This window comes from Bemisia tabaci, chromosome 3 (assembly GCF_918797505.1).
Source record: "Bemisia tabaci chromosome 3, PGI_BMITA_v3".
NCBI classification, from domain to species: domain Eukaryota; kingdom Metazoa; phylum Arthropoda; class Insecta; order Hemiptera; family Aleyrodidae; genus Bemisia; species Bemisia tabaci.
The window spans coordinates 45,634,425-45,660,261 of NC_092795.1; the positions used below are offsets into that span (position 1 = coordinate 45,634,425).

General features: G+C 39.9%; 1 protein-coding gene across 3 annotated transcripts in view; it reads left to right on the forward strand.

Moving 5' to 3' along the window:
* Positions 1-677: 677 nt before the first annotated feature.
* Positions 678-25,837, forward strand: part of LOC109030681 (long-chain-fatty-acid--CoA ligase 1) — a 52,064-nt gene continuing 26,904 nt past the window's right edge. Inside the window, exons 1-3 of one of the 3 annotated variants that reach the window (XM_019041768.2) lie at positions 678-696; positions 4,443-4,734; positions 16,689-16,812. In XM_019041768.2, the coding sequence (XP_018897313.2) occupies positions 4,639-4,734; positions 16,689-16,812 (220 nt within the window). In that variant the 5' untranslated portion in view covers positions 678-696; positions 4,443-4,638. Of the gene's footprint in view, positions 697-928; positions 945-4,058; positions 4,735-16,688; positions 16,813-25,837 lie in introns of those variants that run through there. The other 2 variants (XM_072298461.1, XM_072298460.1) reach the window with 2 other exon arrangements.

A 25,837-nucleotide genomic window follows, 5' to 3' on the forward strand; every position in this document is an offset into this window, starting at 1 on the left:
TTTTTACATCCAGAATGTTAAATCAACTTCACTTTTTTTCGGTTTTTTTTGCTACGAAAATATTATCGAAGGGAAATACGGCCGTGCTAAGAAAAAACGCAATATGAACATTCGAGAGTTGTCAAATTTCATCAGATAACGCACGCATTTTGGAGAAACTGTATGCATATTCTTCCTCGAATTTCCAGGTATTTTCGATTGAATTGCGAAATAAATTGACTGAAAAATTTGAAAGAAAATCTTCCCAATTTTTCTAGTAAATTCATTTTTTATCGAAAGAAATATGCCAACGTCTGAAGATTCATCCAGCGTTCTTCCTCAGCACGGCAGAATAATAGATTTTTACGGTGCAATACGGCATCCATGATTACATCATAAAGACAAAGACAAACCCGGGACGACAGCGATGACGCTACTACGAGCGGTATAATGCCGTAGCCTACGGCCCGTAGGGACGCGCTGCCCTACGTAAGCCGTAAGTGAATTTCCCAACGGGTCACGATTATAGCACATGCTGGTGCGTGTCTCGAAGCTCATCTCAGACTGCACTTACGGCTGTTATCCGTAACGCGGGAGCAGGGCTCTGGGATGGGCCCAAAATAACTCCCATCCATACCGCCCTGTCGAACGGGCCCGCGGATGTCCCCTGGTCCTCGCGACTGCATCCCAGTTTCCCGCGCTTCGCACCGCAAACAGGTACCGCACCCACCCGCGCGCTTCAGCCCTTGTTTCCAATCGCTCATGTCACGTGCTGTCAATACTCTCTTGAAAAATGAGACGCAATGCTGTGTTAACACGGGAAGTGAATTAGGGGCCAGCTTCAGGCGACTCGCATTTACGCGCATTTTGAATTTAGATCAGATAATTCCCCGGAAAGTGGAGCGTATATTGTCTTTAAATGAGGGGTGCATTAAAGCTATGAGAGCAATGGACCACTAGACAAGGTACGAATTTCAGCATTCTGATGCATGTTTCGTAAATAAAATTTCACGTAGAACACGATGCGCACAACAAAAAATACCGGAATTAAGTCCTTACGAAGATATTTAATATGATTCTTGATGCGTGAATTCAAACCATCCGCTCATGAAAACCCAATGCTCTACGTCATTCACACCGTGCGCTAAACATTATCATGACAGTCTCTGAGGTATAAAAATTTGGCAACCTCAATCTTGACGCTTTGGCTCAGCTATAGCAAATTTATAGTTTGAACAACACATGGTGGGAAATGAACATTGCTCGATTGAGAAGCTTGCTGAAACCGTTGTAGTGCGCGATTTTGACTCACGTAGAGCTTTGAGTTTCTTGTGAGCGGGCAGTTCAAATTCCTCGTAACCAATGTGAAATAAAAAGGTTAATATCTTCGTTAAGAGTTGGTTTCAGTGATTGTTGTTGCGCGAATCGTGTTCTATGTGAAATTCCGGTTAAGAAACATGTATTAGAATGGTTAATTTCGTACCCTGTCTAGTGGTCCATTCCCCGGAAAGTGGCATGCATATTGCCTTTAAATAAGGGGTGCATTAAAGCTAAGAGAGCGATTATTGAACTTTTTTGCCACGATTTTAGTTCTTTAGTAAAAATACTTGATGAGCTGCGTTCATAACATTTCATAAAAATTTTCTGACGAAAAACGAATTCAAATTCGAGGAATACCATAGTGATGTCTATTGCCCGTAGTGATGTCAATTTAAACCCTCTTGTATTCGATCGAATTTTCCTTCACAGTCGAGGTTTTTAAAGTCGAGGACATACCGATAATTGACCTAATCAGTGATTTTCTCTCATAAATTATTTGTATCAATTCTTAGGCGTTTGCAAATCCCCAATGAGGATGAATCTCCATTTTTTTTGTGGGATGAAAAAAGGGGCAGGTAGAAGTGTAGAGAATCAAGTCTATCAATTGACTTCCACGAAAGACATCAATCCCTCTAGTTCAATTTTCTCAGATTTTATAAATGCAAAGTGCCTCGATGTGATCAAAGAATAGAGAATTTTGCAATCAGAGAATATGCACGTGAATGATATTGCGGCTTTGATATTTCAATTTATGGGGGGAATATTTTTCGTAAGCTGGATTTATTATCAAGACGCTTTTAAAAAGAGGCTAATGATTTAGTATTTATATTTGGCTGATTTGTGTTATACATTGTGCTTAGCATGGCAATCGGAACGTGAAAATTAGTGTGGCATAAATGAATGGGATTGTAAGACCCACCGATTTCAAAAAGGTAGCTTGTTAAGGAAGACTCGAGGGTCTGTTTAAGAACAACTAACCCTGGCATTTGCTAGAAAAGCTTTAAATTATAAACTCATATGTCCAAAATAACGATCCTAATCTTACATCATTAGCCTGAGATAGAGTTATCCGCTCATTTCGTTAGTTTGCGCCAATTCGTCATGGAACCCAATTATACTTTTCCAATAGGCCACAAAAATGGGTTTACGTGACAGGGAACTAATTTGTAGAGGCTGTTAAAGTCCGCCCCCCATGGACTCATAGTCACTCAAAAATACATTTAAAATCTTGTAGGAACTCCTTTCCTTTTGTCAGAAATAAGAGTTTCGTTCAAAAGTTGGCTGCAATGTAATCTAATAAAGGATCTTTTTCATTATTCTTTTGGAATATTGCAGTTTTGAGTACTACGGTTAGCTGAATATTAAGACGTGCGCCTTGTTTTTGCGTCACTGACATGAGACATAAGTAATTGGGGGTATTTAGACGGCTAATTCAGTTTCAATGGATAATAAGTGACTACCAAAAAAATGAATTTTTTTTTTATTTTAAAAAAAGAACAAATATTAAAACAGATAAAAAACTAATAATACACGAATTTACAGTTAATTACAACTTGCCTAAGAGGAGATTGTAAATTAGGGGAACCTAATCAAATGTGTAATTTGACTCAATATTTTGATTAGGATGACGAAAAATAATTTATCCGTCCTAATTCTTCATCTTCTGATGATTTCTCGGTCATTCACTACAAATTACAAGAAAAAGTGTCTCTTTTCCATATGCTTCTCTATAATTACCTTAAAAATTAAAAATTATTGACAGTTTTCGATCCGTTAGTCGGAAATTTAAACCCTAAAATAATTGCTGTCCGAGAGGGAATAGTTCTTCGGAGCAAGTATTGTTGGACTCATTTTTAGAAGAACTCATTCGAATAGTAATTGATCGCTTGCTTTTCAGCATTGAGCTTCTGTTTAGCTTAAAATGTTGACGATGGTACAGTTCAAAAAAAAAAAAAAAAAAATGTAACGGCTTTATTCACTGGAGGGAAGATAAGCTAATACGAACTGTCGGCAACGCTTTAAAAATCATCCACCCCAAACCCCAAATCTTTGCCGAGGCAGAACGATTGAAAAGGACACAATTGCTCCAAAACTCATCCGATAGTCGAAGGAACGTAGCCTCTATCAGAAACTCTATGCAAAGAGTGGTTTTTCCTCAACACAACAGTAAACTTGCATCATTTTATGTGAGATGTAGCACGCGGCCCATGACAATGGGCTCGTTCTAATGCGACCCAGAAGTTGCCAATCTATACCATATTGCTTTGGTCCATCATTTCTCTCTAAACATATTCATGAAGATAAATACATACTTTTCCGATGATTTGACAACACAGATCGTGACTCTATCCCTCTCTCTCACCGAGTTGCCGTTTTGTGGAAAATTTTACAGATTTGAGTGATATATTCACAGGGTGATCCTTAAGTCCCACACCATCTATGTAGCCCCTAGAGTTTTTGTTCCTTTCGAGGATAATCCTTTCAAAATTTTGGGGATTTCCTAAAGTCATTTATTCGGACCTTGAAACACTTAAAAGACTGGGAAAAAATCACATTGGATCTAGAGTCCAGACTCTTAAAAACATCAACAAGAAAAAATACTCTTGATTCAATCGGATTTTTGCTTAAATCAAGAACCAAGCCTCTTAATTTGACCGGATTTCCTTTTGATTTAAGCAAAAATCTGACTGAATCAAGAGTATTTTTTCTTGTCAATGTTTTCAAGAGTCAGGACTCTAGATCCAATCTGGTTTTTTTTCCAGTGAACATTTCAAGGCTCTATAACGATTTGTACAAAAGTTGATGTCTGTTGCTGGTAGTGGGAGACTTCGGGATCACCCTGTATAGTGGAATAAGGAGAAATCTGGCTACGCTATCTCCTCGCGCCATGCGCGATGACGTTGCCATTTAACGTTTAATTACGAGAACTTTTCAAAGAAAAAAATACCAGGTGGGTGAATTTTGACGGGGAGATTTGGCAAGGCTGAGGCGCGGCGGGTCTTTTTTTGGCCGGTGCGACTCATCCCGTAACAATCGTGTCACTCGGGGAGTCGAACGCTCAGTATATCAATCACTGGGCCGAGGCATTAGCACGGTTCATAAAAAAAAACAAAAATAAAATCAAAGGCGCCTTTGTTTTGCAGTTTCGCTTGTGTGCCGTCGCGGATTGCAAGTGACAGGTTTCGCGGTGGACCGAGGGTCCGTTTCCGGGAGTGAAGTTCGGGTCGCCGGAAGTGCAGTCGCCGGAAGTGAAGCCACCGGAAGTGCGCCCGAAGATGCGTGAACGAAGTTGAGGTTGAAGTTGGTGCGTTCGAACTGGACTTGTGCTCCGGCGCGAAAATGTGCATGTGCTGCAGTTCCTGTTGCGGCAAGTGCTGCCATTCGGAGCCCATGAAAATCCCTATTGACCTCAAGAACCAGTCGGATATTCTCAAGGTGAGGTCCTCCGTTTCATCCTCCTCGGTAGCACTCCAAAAACGCAAATCTCTGTTTGCGATGCTCCTTCACTGAAAAAAAATTCTCGGCGTTTTTACCAAGGTCCGTTGGTACCTTTACCATCTCACTTTTTTTACCAATTATTGGTAATTATACCAAGACAGACTGGTAAGCTTACCTAAAAACCGGTATTTTTACTGTTTTTTTCAGGTAAGAATACCACTTTTATTGGTAATCAATTCCCGGTAACTTTACCATTTTATCTCGGTAATTCTACCACACTCGATAGAAAATATTGGCGTTTTTACCAAGGTCCAGTAAAATTACCGCGAAAGTTCAATAATTTTACCGAGATTTCTCGGTAAAATTGCCAATTCCATAAATGGTAATTTTATCAAGAAAAAACTGGGATCAAATAGAATTCTGAATTCTTGGTAGTTTAACCATTTCCTTAGTAAATACACCGAGATTTTTTTTTCAGTGTTAGACTTCCTACACGGAGAAAAATGGATTGCTAATTTAACAATTGAATCGTTATGTCCGACATGTTTCAAATGTACAATTTACAATAATGGATAGCTAATTTAACCACTGAGGTGGTTAAATTAGCATTTTATCATCGTAAAACCTACATTGAAACATGTCGGACACTTCTCTTCACTACAAACTTGTTAAATCAGCAATATCATGTTTTTCTGTGCGTCAGAATTGATTCTTTGAACGCAGAGTGGCGCAATCCAAAACTTTTTTAAGCGCCATCAGACGTTGTTAAGATTGGACAACGGTTGCTCTCATTCATTGCAGGAATCCAAAGGTTTGAGAATACCAATTCTTCCTATAAAAATGAGACCAAAATTTACAGGAAATTTCCTCATACAAGATCGATTAAGCGAACATATTTGGGCTCATTTATAATGAGGAAAAACATTCACAATCTATATGGCACTTATAAGTTTTTCAATTTCCATTCTTTAAATGGAAAAAATACTTAACGTCATCTCTTGAGAACTTCAAGGGTTTTTCCTCTTCGTGTGAAGGGAAATCTATGCAAATATTACATGCCAAACTATTAATTCGTCCTTCTTTGATATAATAAAATGAGAGAAAAAAGCACAGTTTCGAAACACTGCAGATGAGATTCTCGTTTTTGCAAATTCCACCGTGGATGTATCGAAAGTGACTTTCAATAGAATAGCGCTGTAATTTTTTGCTTATAAAGCAATGAAAACAAAGGGCGACTAGAATTTTCCGTCCACGAGGTACCTCTTCTGCATCTCATAGCATTTCATAATCATGAGTCAAAAAACGCCGACTTCATAAGTTTAAATATTAGAGTCTAACACAGAGCGAAGATGCGTGCTGCCGGCGCGTAACGTGCACTGGCTCCTACAAACCTAAGGAGATACTTCACGCATTGCGCAATGCTTGAAGTATCCCCTTAGGTTTGTAGGCGCCAATGGTTTAACCGAATAGTTAATGTGAAACAAGACACAAGTCCTGGGAAGATTACCATCATTGCAAGGAGGATGTTTTTGACCTACCTCAAAAATCGAAGGCGAAACTTTTGTGCATACGCCAGCCCCCCCCCCCCCCAAAAAAAAAAGTTAATGTTGCTTTCTTTAAATTCTCAGTCATAATACGCCCCTGAATTTCAACAAAAACCTGTATTTTTATGGTCTATGTGTATGAAACAGTAGAATATAATAATACCTGTCCCAAAAGCTAGTCGGGCGGGTCTTATGATCTCTTGGTGGTATTTAGGATAAAGTTATACGAAAAAACTTCCTGCTCTGACGCGACCTACTCGGTGTTAAAACATACACTTTTCAAACTTTTTGTTTGTTTCTTTGGAGGGAAAATGAAATTGAGGTCACATTACGTTTAAATACCTAGGAATATGTGGATTACATTTTGCAATAAGGAACCACTATCTATGGCTCTTCCATAAAAGCACCTTTCTCCATAGGGAAACCAATGGCATATACGCTGTTTCTAAAATAAGCCAGAAATGGTGGTTCCTTATTGCAAAATGTGGTCCATGTGAGGTTTTGGTAGTGCTCCGTGATTTCGGGTGCATTGTAAGGAGGAGGGGAGGCCAGAATAAGGGAAATTACCTTACGTAATATTCCACTCAACAATGTAAATGTAAAACAATGTTGTGAAAAGTAAATTTACATTCCTTTATTATTCGATATTTCGCGTGCAATTTGCAACGCCGCAGGCTAAAATAAATGTAATTGGCTTTACACTGTCGCAGGCTGACACAAGTGTCATTTGATTTGCATCATCAATATTGTGTAGGCGGTGCAAGAGTATGTTGATCTCGATTGTTTTTATTTAGATGAGGATTGTCTCTTTGCTGGCAATCGTCATTATAAACGAATTTTCCTTACACAGTTCGTAAAGCAAGGTCATTAGACAGCGGATATATGCATACATTCCAGTCGCTTTACAGCGGACAGCGGATACATATTTATCATAAATCAAGAAAATATTTGATTTTTTTTGGAGGCTGGCATCATTCCCCCGAGCTGATAGGGAAAAATGAAGAATTTGTCGGCACCGTCAATAAATCAAATTTCAAGTCTTCGCAAAAAATACGCCCTCGGTCTAGGAACAGAGGTTTAGGGGGTCCCAACGTTCAAATTGCAAGGAAGCAGACATTTTCTTCAACGAGCCATGGGACCAAATCGCAGAACAGACTGACATACAGTGGTATCTGGAGGAAATTTATGAGACAAATTGGATTTTGTTTAACAATAAGGAACTATCTGACTCCTCCGTCAAATCAGTTATCTACATAGGGAAACAAATTTCAATGCGTCAGTTGAAAAATGAGCTAGAATTAGTAGTTCCTGATGTCGAACTTTAGTCAAATTCTACCCAAATGCAGATATTTTTTACATATTTGAGTCAGTGAAGCAAAGAATCGAGGAATTTTGAGGCAACTCCTTGATTTATTCAACATCTAAATTTATTTAAAAATTCCATAAACGTTTTAGGAATTACAATGGATAAAAAGAGCAGTTCCGGCCCTCAAAATCGCGGAAACACGGGGGCCCACCTAATTTCGCCTTTTAGCACTCACGATGTGACCACGCAATTAACCTGACCATAACACCATAAAATTCAAAAGGAGATAACAAAATAAGAATAGGAATGATCAGAATATAAATTTAACGACATTCTCACGGCCAAAACAAAGATGTATTTTGAAGTTGCAACGAGAGGTAAATTTGTTTCTGAAATATCCTAATAAAATTTGGATTTTAGTAGCAACCGTTAATTGAGGATTCCACGTGGCACATGCATAGTGCATTTTCTTCTCAAATTTCGAGTATCATGTCACGTGTTTAAGCAGAAACCTTTCTTTAAGGTATGGGTCATTGAGTACGTAAGAAAAGGAGAGTTAAAATGCCAGAAGAACGTTGCGTAATGGTTGCAAGTGTCTAACTAAACATGATGTAACTGCAGCAGAAGTTTTAGTAGACGCACACGTAAAAAAAAGGGAGCAGCTAAGATGCATATTGAATATATTACCATACTAAACTTGTCACACGATTTGAATTCAATTTTAACTGATTGTCACAGAAATGCCCAATGGTCTCACTTTGCGACGACTCTTAGAGAAAAATATATAACGACACTAAGTTTCTCTATCGTCAGGTCAGCGATCGCGTTGTCTTGAAACATCAGTTCGCGAGGAAGCTGGGAATCTTATTTATGGGTTAGTAGCTCAGACAGAAACAAGCATCTTGGTATTTCTAAGACAATATTATGTGCCATTTTTTCAAAATTAGCTATTTCCACCATGAACCAACAGTGCAAATTTTAAGTTCGTCTCATAAGAATGCTGCATGTGTGAAGAAATAATCGTGCGGACTGTGTGGTAAACTATGCAAATAATTCCAATGAAAGTAAATTTTTCCACAATATTCAGGGTAAATGTAGCAGCTTTTCGTTCAAGAATGGTTGATGATTGGAGCCAACGAATGCAAGCATTTTGATACATAAAACTTCCACAATACTTACATGAGTAATAGTTGGTTGCAATTTTTTTAAATTTTTAATTAAATACATAGAGAACTACAATAATTCGTATTAGCCTTATTAGTTTTATAAAGTAACGGTTTCAGTAATCATGAGTATTTGCAATCAGCACAAAACTTAAAATTCAGTCATAATTTTACTTTAAATGAAATTTCACGAAACTCGTAATTTTTCATTCATATATGGCTAAATAAATATTATATGGTATTGCTTTCATTTTATCAAATCAAGCGCCACTAGGAATATATAAATGATGAAAACGCATCATAATAATTCATTTCTTAATATTCTAAATTGACTCTAAAGCATCAAGATTATATGGTCGATCGATCGATACATGATTTTTTTTTTTTTTTTTCAAATTTTAAGGTGGTTGTTTTTTGTAAAAATTCCAGCGAGTAGACGATTCCAAAAAAGCAATGTATCAAAACCATTTGTTTCAATTATAACCATTATATGATAAGCTCCCAGGGTCGGATTCATGATCGTTCTTTAAAAATTAAAACCTCCTAAAGCCATAAATATTGCACCGGTCAAGGAAGCCCTGATATTTCAAAAATAATGACTATGAAATATGAATTTGGACCTCATCTCTTTATAAAGGAACCTAATAACTGGAGCAAAAACTTCCAGGGGCTGAGAATTGGGTTACCTTTTATTGGCTGAGCGATGTCAAAGTTCTTTGGAGTACTTACAGGTGGTTTTTTTCTGTCTTTCTTTCCTTTTTATTACTTTCAGAAGATAATAATATTATTATTTAAATGCTTGAAGTACTATCAATACTGTCAAAAAGGTTGCTAAAGATAAAGTGATGTTTTGCGGCGTACATTTCCTCTTGACAAATTATGCATAGAACAATGGCACAAGATTTTGGATTGCTGGATTTTAGCTGTACTATTTATACCTAATTGCCCATCAACCTATAATGACATTGTCATACAAAATCGTTATTTCAACTCCCATTTTCATATCTTTAGAGGGAGTCCCTCCTCCAAGAAAATACAGAATTGGCTCAGAAAAGAATGGGAGTGTAGAGACAAGCAAAGAATTCGTTTTTTCACTCATTAAGTGACCATTAAATCATTTTATTTGATGTTAAACTAATGGTAAAATATTCTCTGAAACGGAGGAAAATGCTCGATTTTGAATCTAACAGGTTCACCAACGTGTTCCTTAAAATATCTCATTCTTCAGCCATTGTTGAAAGATTGCCCGGTAATCTTTGAAATTACAGACATCTCACGCTTTAAAAAATAAGTATCAAAATAAGCTAACTCATGAGCCTTGGGCATACAACAAGAACGTTGTGGACAGGGCTCATGAGTTAGAGACTCACAACCTCGTTGTCGTCGCTCCTGTTGTCAATACTGACGTCATCAATGCTTTATAATTCCCATTCATTCTTAGGGCTGTTAACTAACAAGCACAACCTTTCTTTCCCACCCGACTGTAGTTCCTTTCAGCATAAATACGTCGTCCAATTGCGCTTAAATCCTTCCAAATAAATGTAGGCGACGTTGTTAAACATTTTTCCCCGGTTTTACCTCCAAAATTTCTACAAGTGTAAATATATGTATCCATACTTGTTTTCAACGCCACACTCCAACTTCAGCAATTTACAATTGTGAATTTGGTGATAAGTAATAATGAGGCGACAACCGCGCCAAAATCCCGCCTCCGATTGTTGTGAGGTCGTTTTCGGTTAATTTTACACTTTACATTAATCCCAGTTTTACGAGTGTATTTTAATCTGTTTCCACGTTTGTCAACCTCCGAGCCTCCACGAATCCTCTCCTGCCCTGCACTCTATTAATATTCTTATTCATATATTTCGGCATTTATAATGAATCAGCGCCAGCGTCTAGAGCCCGGAGCCGAGCTTTAATGAATTGCTTTTCGGGCCGGTGTCGCGCCGCCGTCTAACGAAACGGTTCCGCTCGGCGATGCCAAATTCAAAATGAGAATTTACGGTGTCAAGTTTTCGGTCCTGCAAAGCCGTGCCAAGGAAGAACGCCGTATGAACATTCGAGAGTTGCCAAATTTCCTTCACTAAAATGTTCATTTTTGAGAAAATCTATGAATATTTTTCATTGAAAATTGCAGGAACTTTAGCTGAAATTGCGAACAAAATTATCTGAAAAATTGGAAGAAAAATATTCATAAGTTTTCCGGGAAATTTGTGTTTTATCAAAGGAAATATGGCAACGCCTGAAGGCTCATACGGCGTCCTTCCTTAGCACGGCAGTGTACTAGCATGAATCAACGTGAGAAAGTGGGTGTACCGAGTGCGAACAGCGTTAGCCAAGTTTTTCGGAGCAATGCAGGAGCACCATAGAAAAAAAATAAATAAAAAAAAAACCTCGTATCTAGTTTTTACTTTCTCGCTCCCCTAGAGGAAGTATTGTCATCCTCCAAGAAAATTTTTTTTTTTGAAATTTCATCATTTCTAGACGTTCTAAGGTCCCTGGAGTCAAAATAATCATACTTGAAAAAATGTGTGTCCGTCCGTCCGGCGTCCCCCAAATCTCGGTACAGCGATATCTCAGAATCTATCTGTTCGATTCCATTCAAAATTTGCAGAGAACCATATCTATGGTCTCCTTATGCACGTCAAACGATTTTGGGGTACGCTAATTTTTTTATTTTTTTTTGGGGGGGGGGGGATAGGGGCCAAGGTCGATTCTCAGCAAAATCACACGGAAAGCTTATTTTTTTATTTTGTTGCCTTTTTTGACCGTAAGTATTTATTTCATAGTAGGATCTACAACGCGATTGTCAAGAGCATAGTAGCCTACGGGTGTGAAGTATGGCCGATGAAACAGCGGACCCGGGAGGTTTTAGAGGCAACAGAGATGGACTTCTGGCGTAGATCCGCTGGTATTTCCAGAGAGGATCGCGTCAGGGATGAGACGGTACGGGAGATCATGGATGCCAAACAAACCATCGTGCATGACATTAAGACGAAACAACGTATTTGGTATGGTCATGTCCAGAGAATGGCAGGAGACCGGTTGCCGAAGAAGGTCCTTGATTGGGTTCCTCCTGGGAGAAGGCGTAGAGGGCGCCTAATGAGAGGTTGGAGGCAGGGGATTGAAGCAGAAATGTTAAGGTGCTCAATGCCCCAAGGTTTGTGGTTCGACAGAGAGCGGTGGAGGTTAGGAGTCGTAGAGCGCGAGGGAGTGCTATAAAGCGACCTATATGTATGTATTTATTTCATAGCATTTATTTTTGGCCTGCATAAACCATGACAGGGCCGGAATCAGGGGGTGGAATGCCACATGGGTCGCGGCCCATGGTGGCAAATTTAGGAGGCGGCAAATGTTGCAATTTGTTCAAATGAAGGTATCAAAAATAAAATCAGATCCAGGAAAAAAAATTACAAGCGAGAAAGGGAAATAAATATCCCATTTCCTGAGAGTTAAAGTATAGTAATTACTAATTTTTTCGTCTTACAAGAGACAGAGCCTTCTATTAGTCTAGTTGAGAGAGAAACTAAACACGCAGTTTGGCCTGGAGCGGCGCGGCGGTGAGAGCAATGATGACGAGGACTTGAGATGTAAAGGAGAGGAGAAGCCTGCGCGGCGCGCTGGTCAGCATGAAACACATATTAGCGCCTACAAGACTCCTCGAATACTTCGCGCATTGCATCAAACGTAGTGCGGTCAGTAGCGGTTGGCGTGAAACTCATAGTGCCTACGAGACTGCATGAATACTTCACGCATTGCGTCAAAAACAGTGCGGTCGGCATGAAACGCATAGCGCCTACAAGGCTAAAGGGATACTTCACGCACTGCGCCAAACACGATGCGGTTGGCGTGAAGGCGGAAATTAAAAATTTTAAACCACATTCATGCTCTTTCTTTCATAATTTTTTCGTTCATTTCTTATAAATGAAAGGCCTTGTCCACACAGAGGTAGGTTTATGGAACTTAACTTTCGCTCAAAGTTCCGTGAACTTTTTCTAGTGTTGACAGAGCATTCATAAGAAATGTGCCCAGCACGAGTAAACGCATATTATGTACCTCTCCTCCTCCGGTACGTTCACTTTGTTATTTGTATCGATGTGTCAAAACGGATCAGAAGGGGGCGTCAAAATACAGGCGGCACATGGGCCGCAAGAAAAGTACAAGACCGGCGAGACCAAGCAACGAGCACTTCAAAAATATGATGTTATGATTCATTACGAATGATCCTGAAAAAAAGCTTAAAAATTCAATCCTCATCCCATTTGGACGTACTTATGGACTATAGCCGTCATAGGAACTAGAGATGTGCGGGATAGATGGGGTGTGCTTATTTGATCTGCATAAGATACAATGTAAAACTGGGCGTAGTTCATTTTCTCACTTTTGAATCTATTTTTCTCTAATTTCCCATGTCAGAACAAAATAATGAAAAATACTGCAAAATCAGCTCATTAACCACTCTCAGGTGAACAATACAATTTTTGTGTGCAAATTCTCCACTCCTTAGCATTTTTTAAATGACAAAATTTGGGCCAGTTAAGGCCTCGAAAACGTGTAGTTTTCAAAGGGACTCAAAGACTTGCGTGCTGGTTCGCAAGGTGCGGAGCGAGCGAAGAAAGTGGTACGTGAGAGAAACAACGACCTATTTTGTTTCGTATTTTTTGTCTCGTCTGTCTAATATGCATGAATGCCATTTGACGCGGGTCTTTGCCAAAAGTCTCTCGGCAAGATGAAACAGCGCACCAACACGCCGCTTTACTTTTCCACGTTGCATTCCCTCGTTCAAGACGAACACATACTCTCACAGTGGTTTCCAAGGAGATGCCGTTCTCTGCGTTTCGCAGCGGTAAAGGCAGTTTGTCCACTTACTGCCCTGAGCATGTCCCAAGGTCTCAGGATCAAATGGGCCTGATGCAAACTTCAGCTAGAGCAAAAAAGATCGTTACTTACGATAGAAAATGGCTCAAAAATCACGATGAACGCATCGAGGAAGTCTAAAATACACTCTTAACTTCACAATCTGCGCAAGGAATATCGACGGTGAAACTCCCAAACCACGTATCTCGTTTGCGGTGTTTAAAATCTCCGCTCCTATTAATACTTTTTTTCTGAAAGCGAATCAATATTATTTCGTGAAGTTTTCACAGAATTTTCTTCGCACAGAGCAGAAAAATCACAGATATCTTAGAGAATGTACGTTGAGTGGTTTTTCTTTCAAAGAATAAAGTATGACAGTGAGTCTGCAATGTTGCAAACCGAAATACGTAGTTTGGGAATTTCACCGTCGATCAGGGCCGGATTTACCTACTTGCCGCCCATGGGCCGCCTGTATTTTGCCGCCCCCTTCTCATTCGTTTTGAAACATCGATAAAAACCATCAAGTGAGCGTGCAGCGGGGAGGGGTACATGAGACGCGTTTTCTCGTATTGGACACATTTTTTGCGAAGCCCTGTCAACATTACCAGCAAAAGTTCACGGAACTTTGCGCAAAAGTTAAGTTCGGTGAACCTATCTTTGTGTGAACAAGGCCTTCCATTTATAAGAAATGAAAGAAAACATTATGAAAGAACAAACTGATCGCACTGTGTTTGACGCAATGCGAGAAGTATTCATGCAGTCTTGTAGGCGCTATGCGTTTCACGGCGACCGCGCTGCTGACCGCACTGTGTTTGACGCAATGCATGAAGTATTCATGGAGTCTTGTAGGCGCTGTGTGTTTCATGCCAACCACCGTGCCACTCCGTTCCAGGTCAAATTGCGAGTTGGGTTTCCCTCTTAACTCGACTATTTAAAGGTGTTGTATCTTGTATCACCGAAAGACGATAAAATTAGAAATTACTATACTTTTACTCTCAGGAAATGAGAGATTTTGTCGCCTTTTCTCGTTTGTAATTTATATTCTGAATCCGATTTTTTTCTCTCTTTTTTTGATACCTACATTTAAAAAATTGCAAAATTTGCCGCCCCCTGAATTTGCCGCCATGGGCCGTGGCCCATCATGTGGCCATTCCCTAAAGCCGGCCCATGACGTCGATATGAATTATTTTAAGCTTCCCGCTTCGAAAAGTATACTACGGCACAGATGAACATTTTGTAAGAGGATTCGTTCCTTTCAACCCTTGCGCACTAATTTGCCACACAATATTCAACATGGCTGACGCCTCCGCGCGCATATCGAGAGGGAGCACCACGTTCTTTATCAACGCAAGGAAAATGTCATCGCAAAACACGGCGGTTGATGAATTCCCGTGTCGTTACTTGTGTTTTGGCGGGTTGTCGTCGACCATGTTGAATATTGCGTAGCATCACAGGGCGGAAGGATTGGGTGGATCGACTCCTCTTACGAAATTTTCATCTTTGCCGTTGTATCTTTTTTGAAGCGGGAGCACACAAAAAAACGAATATTTTTTGCGCAGATTGTGAAGTTAGGAGCGTATTACGGACTCTAATGATACGCTCATCGTGATTTTTGAGCCTTTTAATTTCTATAACAAAGAACTCGTCTTTTTGCTCTAGCTGAAGTTTGCAACAGGCCCATTTCAAGACAACCAACAAGATTAGGTATTGAAAAAGAAACCAGTGCAAAAACCACCTGCAATCCTCCACTTAGTGACTTCAGGTGAGAAGAGAGGAAATAGAGAGGTGAGAAGATGGATGAATTTAGCAGTCGTGACATGAATGTGACTGATGCCAATGAGAAACATGATCATGATTAATTGATGCCGCCCTCTCAGGAAGAGCGAATGTTATTTTGATGTATTTGCTCGCAAAGACGAATGTCATGGCTAGGAATGTGACATCAGCGGGTCGGTAGCTTCACACTTCGTCAACCATCTTGACGAGGCACTTCATCATATTTATGATAGCAACTTGTCAGAATGCTCAGAGCTTCCCCTATGAGTTTGCTTGGAAATGTTTTCACCCTCCTTTTTGTCTCCAATGAATTTACGGTCACATCAATGGACGTGCATGGTGCTCACTTAGGCACCTAGAGCATCAGTAATCATATAACTTAATCAACTGGTAAATCCACCAATAAGAGGATCTATTGGATATTTACCGAAAATATTAAACAAATATAACCCTCTAGTACAAGAATAAAAGCTGTTAATGGCCGTTCAAGTATTACGTAATGCACTTAGGGTGGTGGTGGGGGGGGGGGGGGGGGTTGAGGTAGCTTTACTGTGTGGTACAAGGGGGGCGAGGGGGGAGGTCAAGCCCAGCGTTGCATAGCGAATCCGAGCCGGGGGAAAATAGCTTTGAAAAAAACGTGCAAAAAACTGAAAATCCTACCCTTCACAAATACTTGAGTCTTTTCGGCGCGTGACCCAGCAAAATATCTCCCAAAAATAAAACCCGATTTTTTTTTAAAATCTGTTTTCTCAGAGTTTTGTTGATTTTTTTTTTTTAAATGGAGGGGGAGGTCAGGCCAGCGTTACGTGATGCAGAAGGGGGGCGTAAGGCTGCGTTACGGGTGCGTTGCAAGGAAAGCGAGGGTAAAAAAATCGAAAATTGAGAGAAGTTTTTAAGAACTTCTACTCATTTTCCAAAGAAAAAATAATGCATGACAGGTAGTCTGCAATATCTCAAACGAAAATGCGTAGGTTTGCGGTTTGGTAATCGATATATTGGACGTATTTATGTCAAAAGGAACTATGTGCATAGGGATTTCGTGTAACATACTTCGTTTTAGCATAAATACGTCCTATTTAGCCTTGTAAAGAATATGCATAGTAAAAATAATTGAGTGTGCTAATGTAAGTATATTGACAGGCCACAGCTCTAGTCTGAACCATCGACATGACGTTCTTAAAATTGTGTGAAAACCACGCCAATTTTCAGGTTTACCTCTCGCAGAAAACTTCTTTCTGTCGCAAGTGAATTATCCCCGCCTTAAAATAATTCCTCCTAAAACATACTTTTTCTCTTTTCTCTCAGGGGCCAGATACAGTTCGTGTGTCAAAGTTCTACAAAGATGCCAAAGACGGAAAAGTCTTGGGGTATCTAACTGAGGACACCAGGACGCTTTACGACAGTTTCAGAAAAGGAGCAAAAGAATCAAGTGAGTTTACCTTAATTTTGTCATTTTTTCTTTCTTTTCTTTCTCTTTTTGTATGGATAAAATAAGATTAATTCAGTCAAAAATGTTTCGGATGTAACCTGGAGAATGATTCAAACGAAGTTTATAAAGTCAAGGAAATGCAACAAGTTGAGAAAAAAATGGTCTACGGAATGCGTCGGTGACGCTTGTCCGAGAGTACTATTTTGAAATGTTTTTTAAGCTTACAGCTAGCATCGCAAAAAATAATCAGATCCGTCTAAACGCTAAGTTAACGTCCGGTCATTACCTGCAATTGTCACCCAGAGAAATCGAAATGAATGAATTTACCTTTTTTCCGCGCCACATTGCTCATGTAGTCTCATTACAGTAATAACTTGGCAGCATTGATATCAAGGGCCGTGGACCTTGCACTATTTTGGAAAGGGTCCAGAAACGAATCATCTCGACAAAACGGGGGAAAAACACGGAAATGCGAAGCGCTATATGCAAGCGTTACTTATTGCAGCGTTGTTTGTTTTATCGGGAAAGCTGAAGCGTTGAAACTTTATGAACAGGAAAATGCACTTGATTTTTTTCTCTGTGATTGGCTGCTTTACACTGCCTCAAACGGAGGTGGAGATGATATCTCTCTTCCCCTATTTTTGAAGTTTAGACGGGATGTTGGAGTTTTTTAGATTTTAGACGAGTGTTGGTTTTGTGAAGTTTAGACTTCACACAAACCAAACTCTATAATACAATATCATAATGTTTTATCCTTAGCGCGTAATCTGCGTATGAATGCGCGTCTTCAAATTTTCAGCGTCTGCGGGCAGTTTTCCATAGTAGCCGACAGTCAGATTTTTTTTCGGAGAGAGACCTAACCAAAGTAAACGAATAATCTCGCGAATTGTAGGTAATAAATTCTCCTCGCGTAAGATTTCAATTGGTTCAAAGCTTTTGCTTATGTAAAATTAAGAGAGAAAAAGGAAGCAGACGCTTGAAAACGATTGGAATCATGCAATAGAAAAAGTTGGTGTAATCGTTTGTTTACTCAGGTTAGTTTTTCTTGCTGCTCAGCATGAGCAAACCTGATCGGCGCACAGTGGATCGAGACAATTAAGGAGGTCGGACATGAAATTTTTGACTACAACTGCACATTTTTATGTTTATTTCATCGCATTTTAAATTTTGAGGGGTGCTTCTGGGAGAAAATTTCACGAGGAAACCAATGGAACCGCTGTTAAAATCTGAAATTTTTGTAGGAACGGAGTTTTAAGCTTTTAAAGTTTCCAAATTTCATTCGACCTCTCGTATTGATTCGATCCACTGTGCGGCGGGGCCTGAGAGAAACTGCCCGAGTGCCCTTAGACGCGGGAAACTTGAAAAAGCGTGTTACATACTACGCAGATTGCTCGCTAAGGAAATGGATCTCAGACTTTTTTGACGTGACCAACGCAATTTTCGTGCAATTTTACCTATTTAGAGTATATTTATTTGTCTAGTATCTCTTGCGAGCAGCTGACTCATTTAATTTAAAGCGGCGCAGGTACGATCTAAAAGCGTCATGGTCGGTGAAAAATTGAGTACAAAAAAGTCACTCTGTCCAATTTATCACGTAGAATGAATAATCTCTCGCCAAGTCCGGCACCAACGCTTATGATGTTTTACTTTCTTGATGATTTAAGCTCGAGTCCACTCAACCTAAACATTTTCTGGCGATTAGTAACGCACACATTTTTTCACGAGCGTCGAGGAGAGGGAGAGTTAGTTCAGTTGACTTTAGACCAGTATCAATAAACATGGAAAGTGGTGAGCACAATATGGGACACCAGATGCAAAGATCTATACTTTAATTTTAAGTCTTCGATCCTCGTTACTTTTATGAGCAGTAAATTTCCGTATTTTATCACGCAATTCATTAACTGCTCATTCGGGCCGTCCTTAAAAATGCACTCCTCTCAATTTTTCACTCTATTTTTAGAAAAGCTATACTCGTGTTTAATGCGCGTAAACCATAAAAGTTCAAGACTTGGAACTCGTCAGTGACTTTTTTAAAATCATATCGTGCCATTGCAAAGTAAAACTGTATTTAGAGTTTCGATAAGGTTTTATTCTTTTTACTTGAATATTTCGAGATTTCTAGGGCTTAGATATTTTTAACGAGGCATATCAAGTGGAGGAGATTCTAGGAGAAATTTTAAAAAATCGATCATTTAATATTTTTGGACACTTCCTACATTCGCCATGCGGGCTCTACCGCCCATGGAGCTTTTGGTCCCTGGAACCGAAATTTTCGTTCGCACCCGGAAGGACCGACAAAATTCGGTTCCAAAGGTAGCAGAAATGAGCCCTACACTAGGCAGATTTGTTTTTAAAGAAGGGCCACTAGACAAGGTACGAATTTAAGCAATCTGATACAAGTTTCTTAACCAGAATTTCACGTAAAACACGATTCGCACAACGAAAATTACTGAAACCAACTCCTAACGAAGATATTAACGTTCTTATTTCACATTGGTTACGAGAAATTTGAACTGCCCGCTCACAAGAAACTCAAAGCTCTACGTGAGTCAAATCGCGCACTACAAAGGTTTCAGCAAGCTTCTCAATCGAGCAATGTTCATTTCCCAACCGTGTGTTGTTCATACTATAAGCAATTTGCTACAGCTGAGCCAAAACGTTAAGATCGAGGTTGCCGGATTTTTATATCGCAGAGACTGTCATGATAACGTTTAGCGCGCGATGTGAATCACGTAGAGCATTGAGTTTTCATGAGCGGGTGGTTTGAATTCACGCATCAAGAAACATTAAATATCTCCGTAAGGAGTTAATTTCGGTCATTTTCGTTGTGCGCTTCGTGCTCTACGTGAAATTTTAGTTACAAGACATGTATCAGAATGTTGAAATTCGTACCTTGTCTAGTGGTCCATTGAGCATTCCTCGCGAGAGAAAAAGAATGTGAGTAGAATTTCAGGCCGATGCAAATGATATGGGTTGCTTCCGGGCAACTGCTCGCGTCAATTACGCGCGCTAATAGATGACATGACCAAGAACGGGACTGGTGCAGGTATTACCGCACAACGAAACGGAAGAACACTTAGCAATGAACTTGTAGCGGAAATCGTGCCGGCTTCGGCGGGCACCTCGTATTTTCTCCGAGTAAACTGGTTGAAGTCTAGGCGCCACTTCTTGTACGGGAGCGTCCTGTCTGTCACGCGTTGACTCCAAACTTGTTATGGTCTTCCAGTAATTGGACTCTATTGAGATTAGAACATCGGAACGGCCGGATAGAGATCTTCAAACCGGATCCTGACGGAAACACGTGTAAGTAAACCTCCGATGAGATGCCGTTCAATGGCTCATTGTTCGCGAGGTTTTTGCGCGGTGGATTCCAGGCTACAGCGGATTTAAATCTCCTTTGCTAAACGATGTTTACACCCCAGGAGGTTTTCTGCCATCCAAAGTAAAAATGCCATAAGGTGCGGTCTATAAATTTACTTCACCTATTATTTCAATTTTTCAATTCCCCCTGCCCTCCCTTGCCATATCCAACCGTCATCCACTGCTAGGCTCCCCCTAAAAATTACGTCATCCTCAGCGTACCCCTCCCTCATTTTTGGGAAGAAAACGCAGCAAATCTTAGCAAAAATTAGCGTCTCTCACTCTGTACGTCATTTTGTTTACTATATCTTCTGCTAACTGTATCAGCTATTCCCACTGGTTTTTTAAACACCTTTTAACATTTTTTTTCATTTTTTGACCAGTTCCCAATTGTTTTAGTTCTCTTTGCCTCTCGCTATTCCTCTCCATCATGCATTGTGACAATTCATCACTGTAATTAACTTGTTTCTGTGTTTAGTTTTAACTGCTTGCTGAGGATGGGCTAAGCCCGAAATGCATCCACGCCAATAAACTTATTCAACAATATGCGTGTTTCGGTATACTTTTTCATCTTTTTTTTCCTTGATATGAAAATTCACAAACTCCTGACGGGACAATTTTTCAGATTCGCCGCTACACGAGAGCGTACACCGCAGTATGCGACCATGCGAGCCATTGAAAAATATGCGTGGGTGGTGATTGAGACGAGTCGGACTCGGGAACAAGCTGCGAACATACATTCTGACGGCGCGACCCGTGCCCCTGCTTCCCCGCCCCCGCCTGACATCCCTGCCAAATCCAGAAAATCGATTAGTTCATCACGCTGCGCTATCAATAAAATAAAACTAATGGAATAAGAGCTACCGTGTGCTTATGATCTCCACGTGGTGCTGTGCCGTATTCCGGGAGCTTCGGGAATAGATGTAAGCCACCGTGTTGTCAGCTTGGAACCCTATAATCATCGAACATAAATATAGCCTGTAATTACGGAGGGTATGGATTCGATCGACACGAATCGATCGAAAAAATGAAAACGCGAATCGATTGTCGTGATTCGGTCGATTCGCGGAGTTTCCGATCTATTCACAGATTTTTCGATCTATTCACAGATTTTTCGATCTATTCACAGATTTTTCGAACGATTCACGGATGTTTCGATCGATTCATGGAGTTGTTGATCAACTCACAGAGTTGTCGATCGATTCACGGAGTTGTCGATCGATTCACGGAGTTGTCGATCGATTCTCGGATCTGTCAGTCGATTGGCGCTTGTCGATCAAATCGTTGTCGAATGAATCACGTCGATCAGTTCACGTATTTATTTTTCGAACGATGCATGCCGATCGGATCGCCGAGTCAAATGCCGGTTGGATTTAACAGAAATGAAAAAAAAAAAAAAAAAAAAAAAAAAAAAAACACTGAGAAGTATCCAAACTGTGTGTAGAAAGGTGGAGACATGGCAAATTCCTGACACATGCAAGAGCTCTATGACACTCTGGGTGTCCGGACGCATTTCGCACGGAATTGTGGAACCTCACGTTCGCAATTAAATCGGGTGATTCTGGCAACAATTGGCGGAACAACGTGCATACAATGTCGTACATCTGTCCGTCTAAAACTCCTTAACGCCGAAAAAGAGTTAGCGAGCACCTAGAAAAACATCACTTAGGCTGATGGCTCTTCCGCCGCCCCGCCGGTGTTCATCATTTTAACTGCGAGGGGATAACTTTATCGTCCGGGACCGCATCCAAAGAGGTTATAACGGAAATAAGACGGGTTCACAGTAAAGTTCAGGTTACGCAACTGTGCGTATTTATTGTGCCGCACAGCCACCGTCTCACAAGATGAAACGTCCGTTTTATCGCGCGGCCAAATTGAATGCTCAGGAAGAACGCCGTATGACCCTTCAAACGTTGCCGAATGTCCTGTAATGAAGAGAAAATACCTCGGGAAACCTGCGAAAATATATCCTCTAATTTCACAGTGAAATTCACCGGCGATTTGATCTGAATTTTTTGAAACTTTCAGGGAAAAATATTCATGACTATCCGGAAAATACACATTTTATCGGGGGAGATTTGACAACACTCGGATGTTCCTACGTCATTTTTCCACAGTACGGCAGTATAGTAATTATTCCTGGATGCAAACCGCTCTTTTTGTAATTTGGCCCTCGTATATCATACCGAGTGACTTTTGTTTAATCATTTCTTTCGAGACACGCTGTAAGTTGAGCACTTGCTTCTTAAGCGGAGCGTAAATTACGCTGTAGAAAATTTTGGCGTTTGTTGCCATAGCAACGATCATTAAAACGGTTGAAGGCACCTAAATTAGTCCGCAGAATCGCGTGTATTTGCGATTGACTGTTACAGATCAAACTCATCAGTTTTGTTACTTCATGGTAGGCACCAAAAATTTTTTGCGAATGCTGAGGGAAAATTTCATTCAAAAATTATGCGCATTAGTGCTGTAGAAGGTATCTTCAACCGCGCTCGTAGGAGTCGGACCAAAAAACTACAAAAGGAATAACAAATTTCACCAGGCTTTACGACCCCGTAAGATTTAACCGTCTAATTATAAGATTTTCTGACCTAATAGCTTCCATATCACCTACAGAGATACATATCCCAAACTTCGTAATTAAACAAGTTAAACCGGAGGGGTATGCAAAACTTACTTTCGGGAACTCAATTTTTGCTCAGAAGTAGCATCACTTAAATTCTTGCCGAGTAATGACAAATGAATGTTGGAGTGAAAAATTTGCTCAAAGAGTTTGAGGAACTCGATGCTATTTGCCAAAAAAATGTTGTTGAACATGTCAATCATCGGTTTTAATGGGGTAAATTTACTTTTGATTGTTGCCAATAATTTCAGAATTATGTGGAACCACTTATTCGAGGTCTCTGATACTTAAGTCTAATATGAGAAATCAAGTGGTCAATAAGGCGTAAGTTCCATCCCTAGCCCCAGCCTTCAGTTTACTCCGGAGTTTCCCAGTCTCTTCGTTGGTATTACCGCTAAATTCACCGCAAACTGTACCAAAATCAACGCGAAATTTTGGTTCCTTTGTGTTTTACTTCCTATATAAACCAAAAGCAACCCAAGAGCACCAATATTTTGATCAGTGTAAGAGCTACAACTTTTTCGTTCTTGTGGGCTTTCTTCCCTTTACGCAAGGCACAAAGAGATGCTACTGAAATATGCATTCGTCTCTCCTCATAAATTGAAACTGGTTCAAAAATTTTGAAATGTCAGAAAAAACCAATTTTGACGGGGTGGTTGCTTTCTCCTAACACATTCCTATGTCCCTATACGCTTTGCAGGGTAATAGAGTGTGTGTGCTTCCTAACACATTCCTATGTCCCTATACGCTTTGCAGGGTAATAGAGTGTGTGTGCTGAGTTCCAAGCTATTTTACCTGAAATAGATAAATTTATCAAAGGAAATTTCATTCTGAGTGAAATAGCGCAAATATGCGCAGAAATGAACCACAGGGAAAATATATTTTGATGCATTCGCATCAACATCAAAGCGATTTCCTTTGGAGACGCATTTATGAGTGAGAATGATTTTAGCAAAATAAGCAAGACCCGTTTGTTTACTTTGACTGCAATCATTGCATGTCACCTTCTGGAAGTTTAAGAGGCATCTTCTGCTTCTGTTATGACAGAGGACAGAGGTATTTGTTTCACTAGTATGTTTGCAGAGAGATTTAAAGTAGTGTAGTTATGAGCGCGCAGTGGGTACAGCGGTTTTCTTCAAACCCAGTTTTCGAGTAAGGAATAGAAAGTAAAAACAAGTTTGATTAGCCTTAGAGATCAACCGTAGTCCTAATAATCACCGATTTGACCTAAATTGAATCCCTTTCCATCTGGCAAAAAGCTACAAATGTTTGCTCCGATTGTCTGAACTTATGTCTGACTATTGTATAGGGATTATCAACAATAGTAACTTGAATGGAAATACATCGCTACCATCAAAATCCTCGTTTGAAGCTATAAAATCATTGATTAAAAAACTAGATTTTTAAACATCGAAAGCCGAAAATCCTAGAATAAATCGCTATTACCGACCGCATGGATGATGTTTCTTGGCCTACCTCGAAAATTGAAGGCAAACCAGTGAGTGTGCAACCTTCTCCTTCCTTCCGTGTCGCAATTCCGCCTCCTCTAAACATTTCCATTGCTGAATCGGCAGTTTTCAAAGCTAAAAATTCAATTATTCGATTTCACACGATACATGCTAAGATTTCTGTGTCTCTGCCCACTGTGCGCCTCACGGATTGATTCTCGGTGTTTGGAAAGCCACGGCCGTGAAATTGAGTCACAAGCATGATCAAATCCGATAGAAACGCCGCTGAATTTATTTTGGCAGCGACTGTAGGGGAGTTTATGAATGGAATTTTTCAAGAATCACCTCAGTCCCGCCCGATGACGCAGACATATTTTCACCGGAACCTTGGCCAACAATTCTACCTTCTCCACAACGCACACATGTTGTTCCGTCTTAAAAGTGATCGGAAATTGCTCCTCAGAAATCACCCTGAAAATTATCGCTATTTTGGCGGCGATAGTAAAATGAACCGTATTCAATAAGAAGGAGCCTTATCATTCTGAAGGAGGGATCGCTCTGCTAAAAGCGGTTGGCAGACGTTCATACATTACGTATGCTTGACCTTAGAAGCATCGAACTATTTCTATCTTGTTAACACGGAGGGAGTGCATATTTGTACTTTTATTAGGATTGGATCTAGCTATTCAAATTATTCACACATCTATTTTTAGACTGAATACAGTCCATTCTATCTCTTCTATACAAATGGTTTTACTATCAACTTAAAATTCATAATATAATTTTTTTATAGGTAGCCCTGCTAAAGGCATCCACTTCCCAAATACATAAAATTGTTCCTCTAACTTGCCTCATCATAATTTAATTGAATTTATTTATGTTTTGAGAAAAAAGAACAGTAAATGTAGACTTAGAATCCAAGTTTTCCTGGAAAACTATGAGCCCGAGACAAAATCAAGAATTCTAAAAAAGCGAAAATCAAATATACGGATATTGGGCCGCGGAAATAATTAGACTTTTTTTTATTAAATTATTTATCGTGCACTTCTTATCGACGCGACTAAGAAGAGCAATAATGGGTCAGTTGCGCTGGTTACAGACTTGCGTTTTGATGCTTGATTCTTGTAGATAAGCTGAAAAAATCAGATCCGGCCTGACAGCGACTTTCTACGTTCAATATTAACAGAGATATCGCGCTTTGAAAAATTAAAGTATACAAAATAGTATAGTTTTATGAAATAGTAAAGTATAATAGTAAAATTATAGTATATGACGTCATCCAACGCGAGAGTGACTGACACCCCTGGTTTCTTCCACCTTGCTTCCATCCGAGTTTCACGTCGAGTAACCAGTGCAAATGTGCGTTACACTGACTGTTAAAAACAAGGTATAAGAGAAACCAAGGGTGTCACTACCGTGGTGGATGACGTCAAAGATCCTGATTTCAAAGCGCGATATCTCGGTTAATACTCCAAGTAGAAATTTGCTGTTCGGACAGATCTTATTATTTTTAAGGTGATCTTCAAGAATTAAGTATTACAACACGATTCTGTTGTGACCAGCACAACTGACCCATTATCAAATTCAGTGGCGT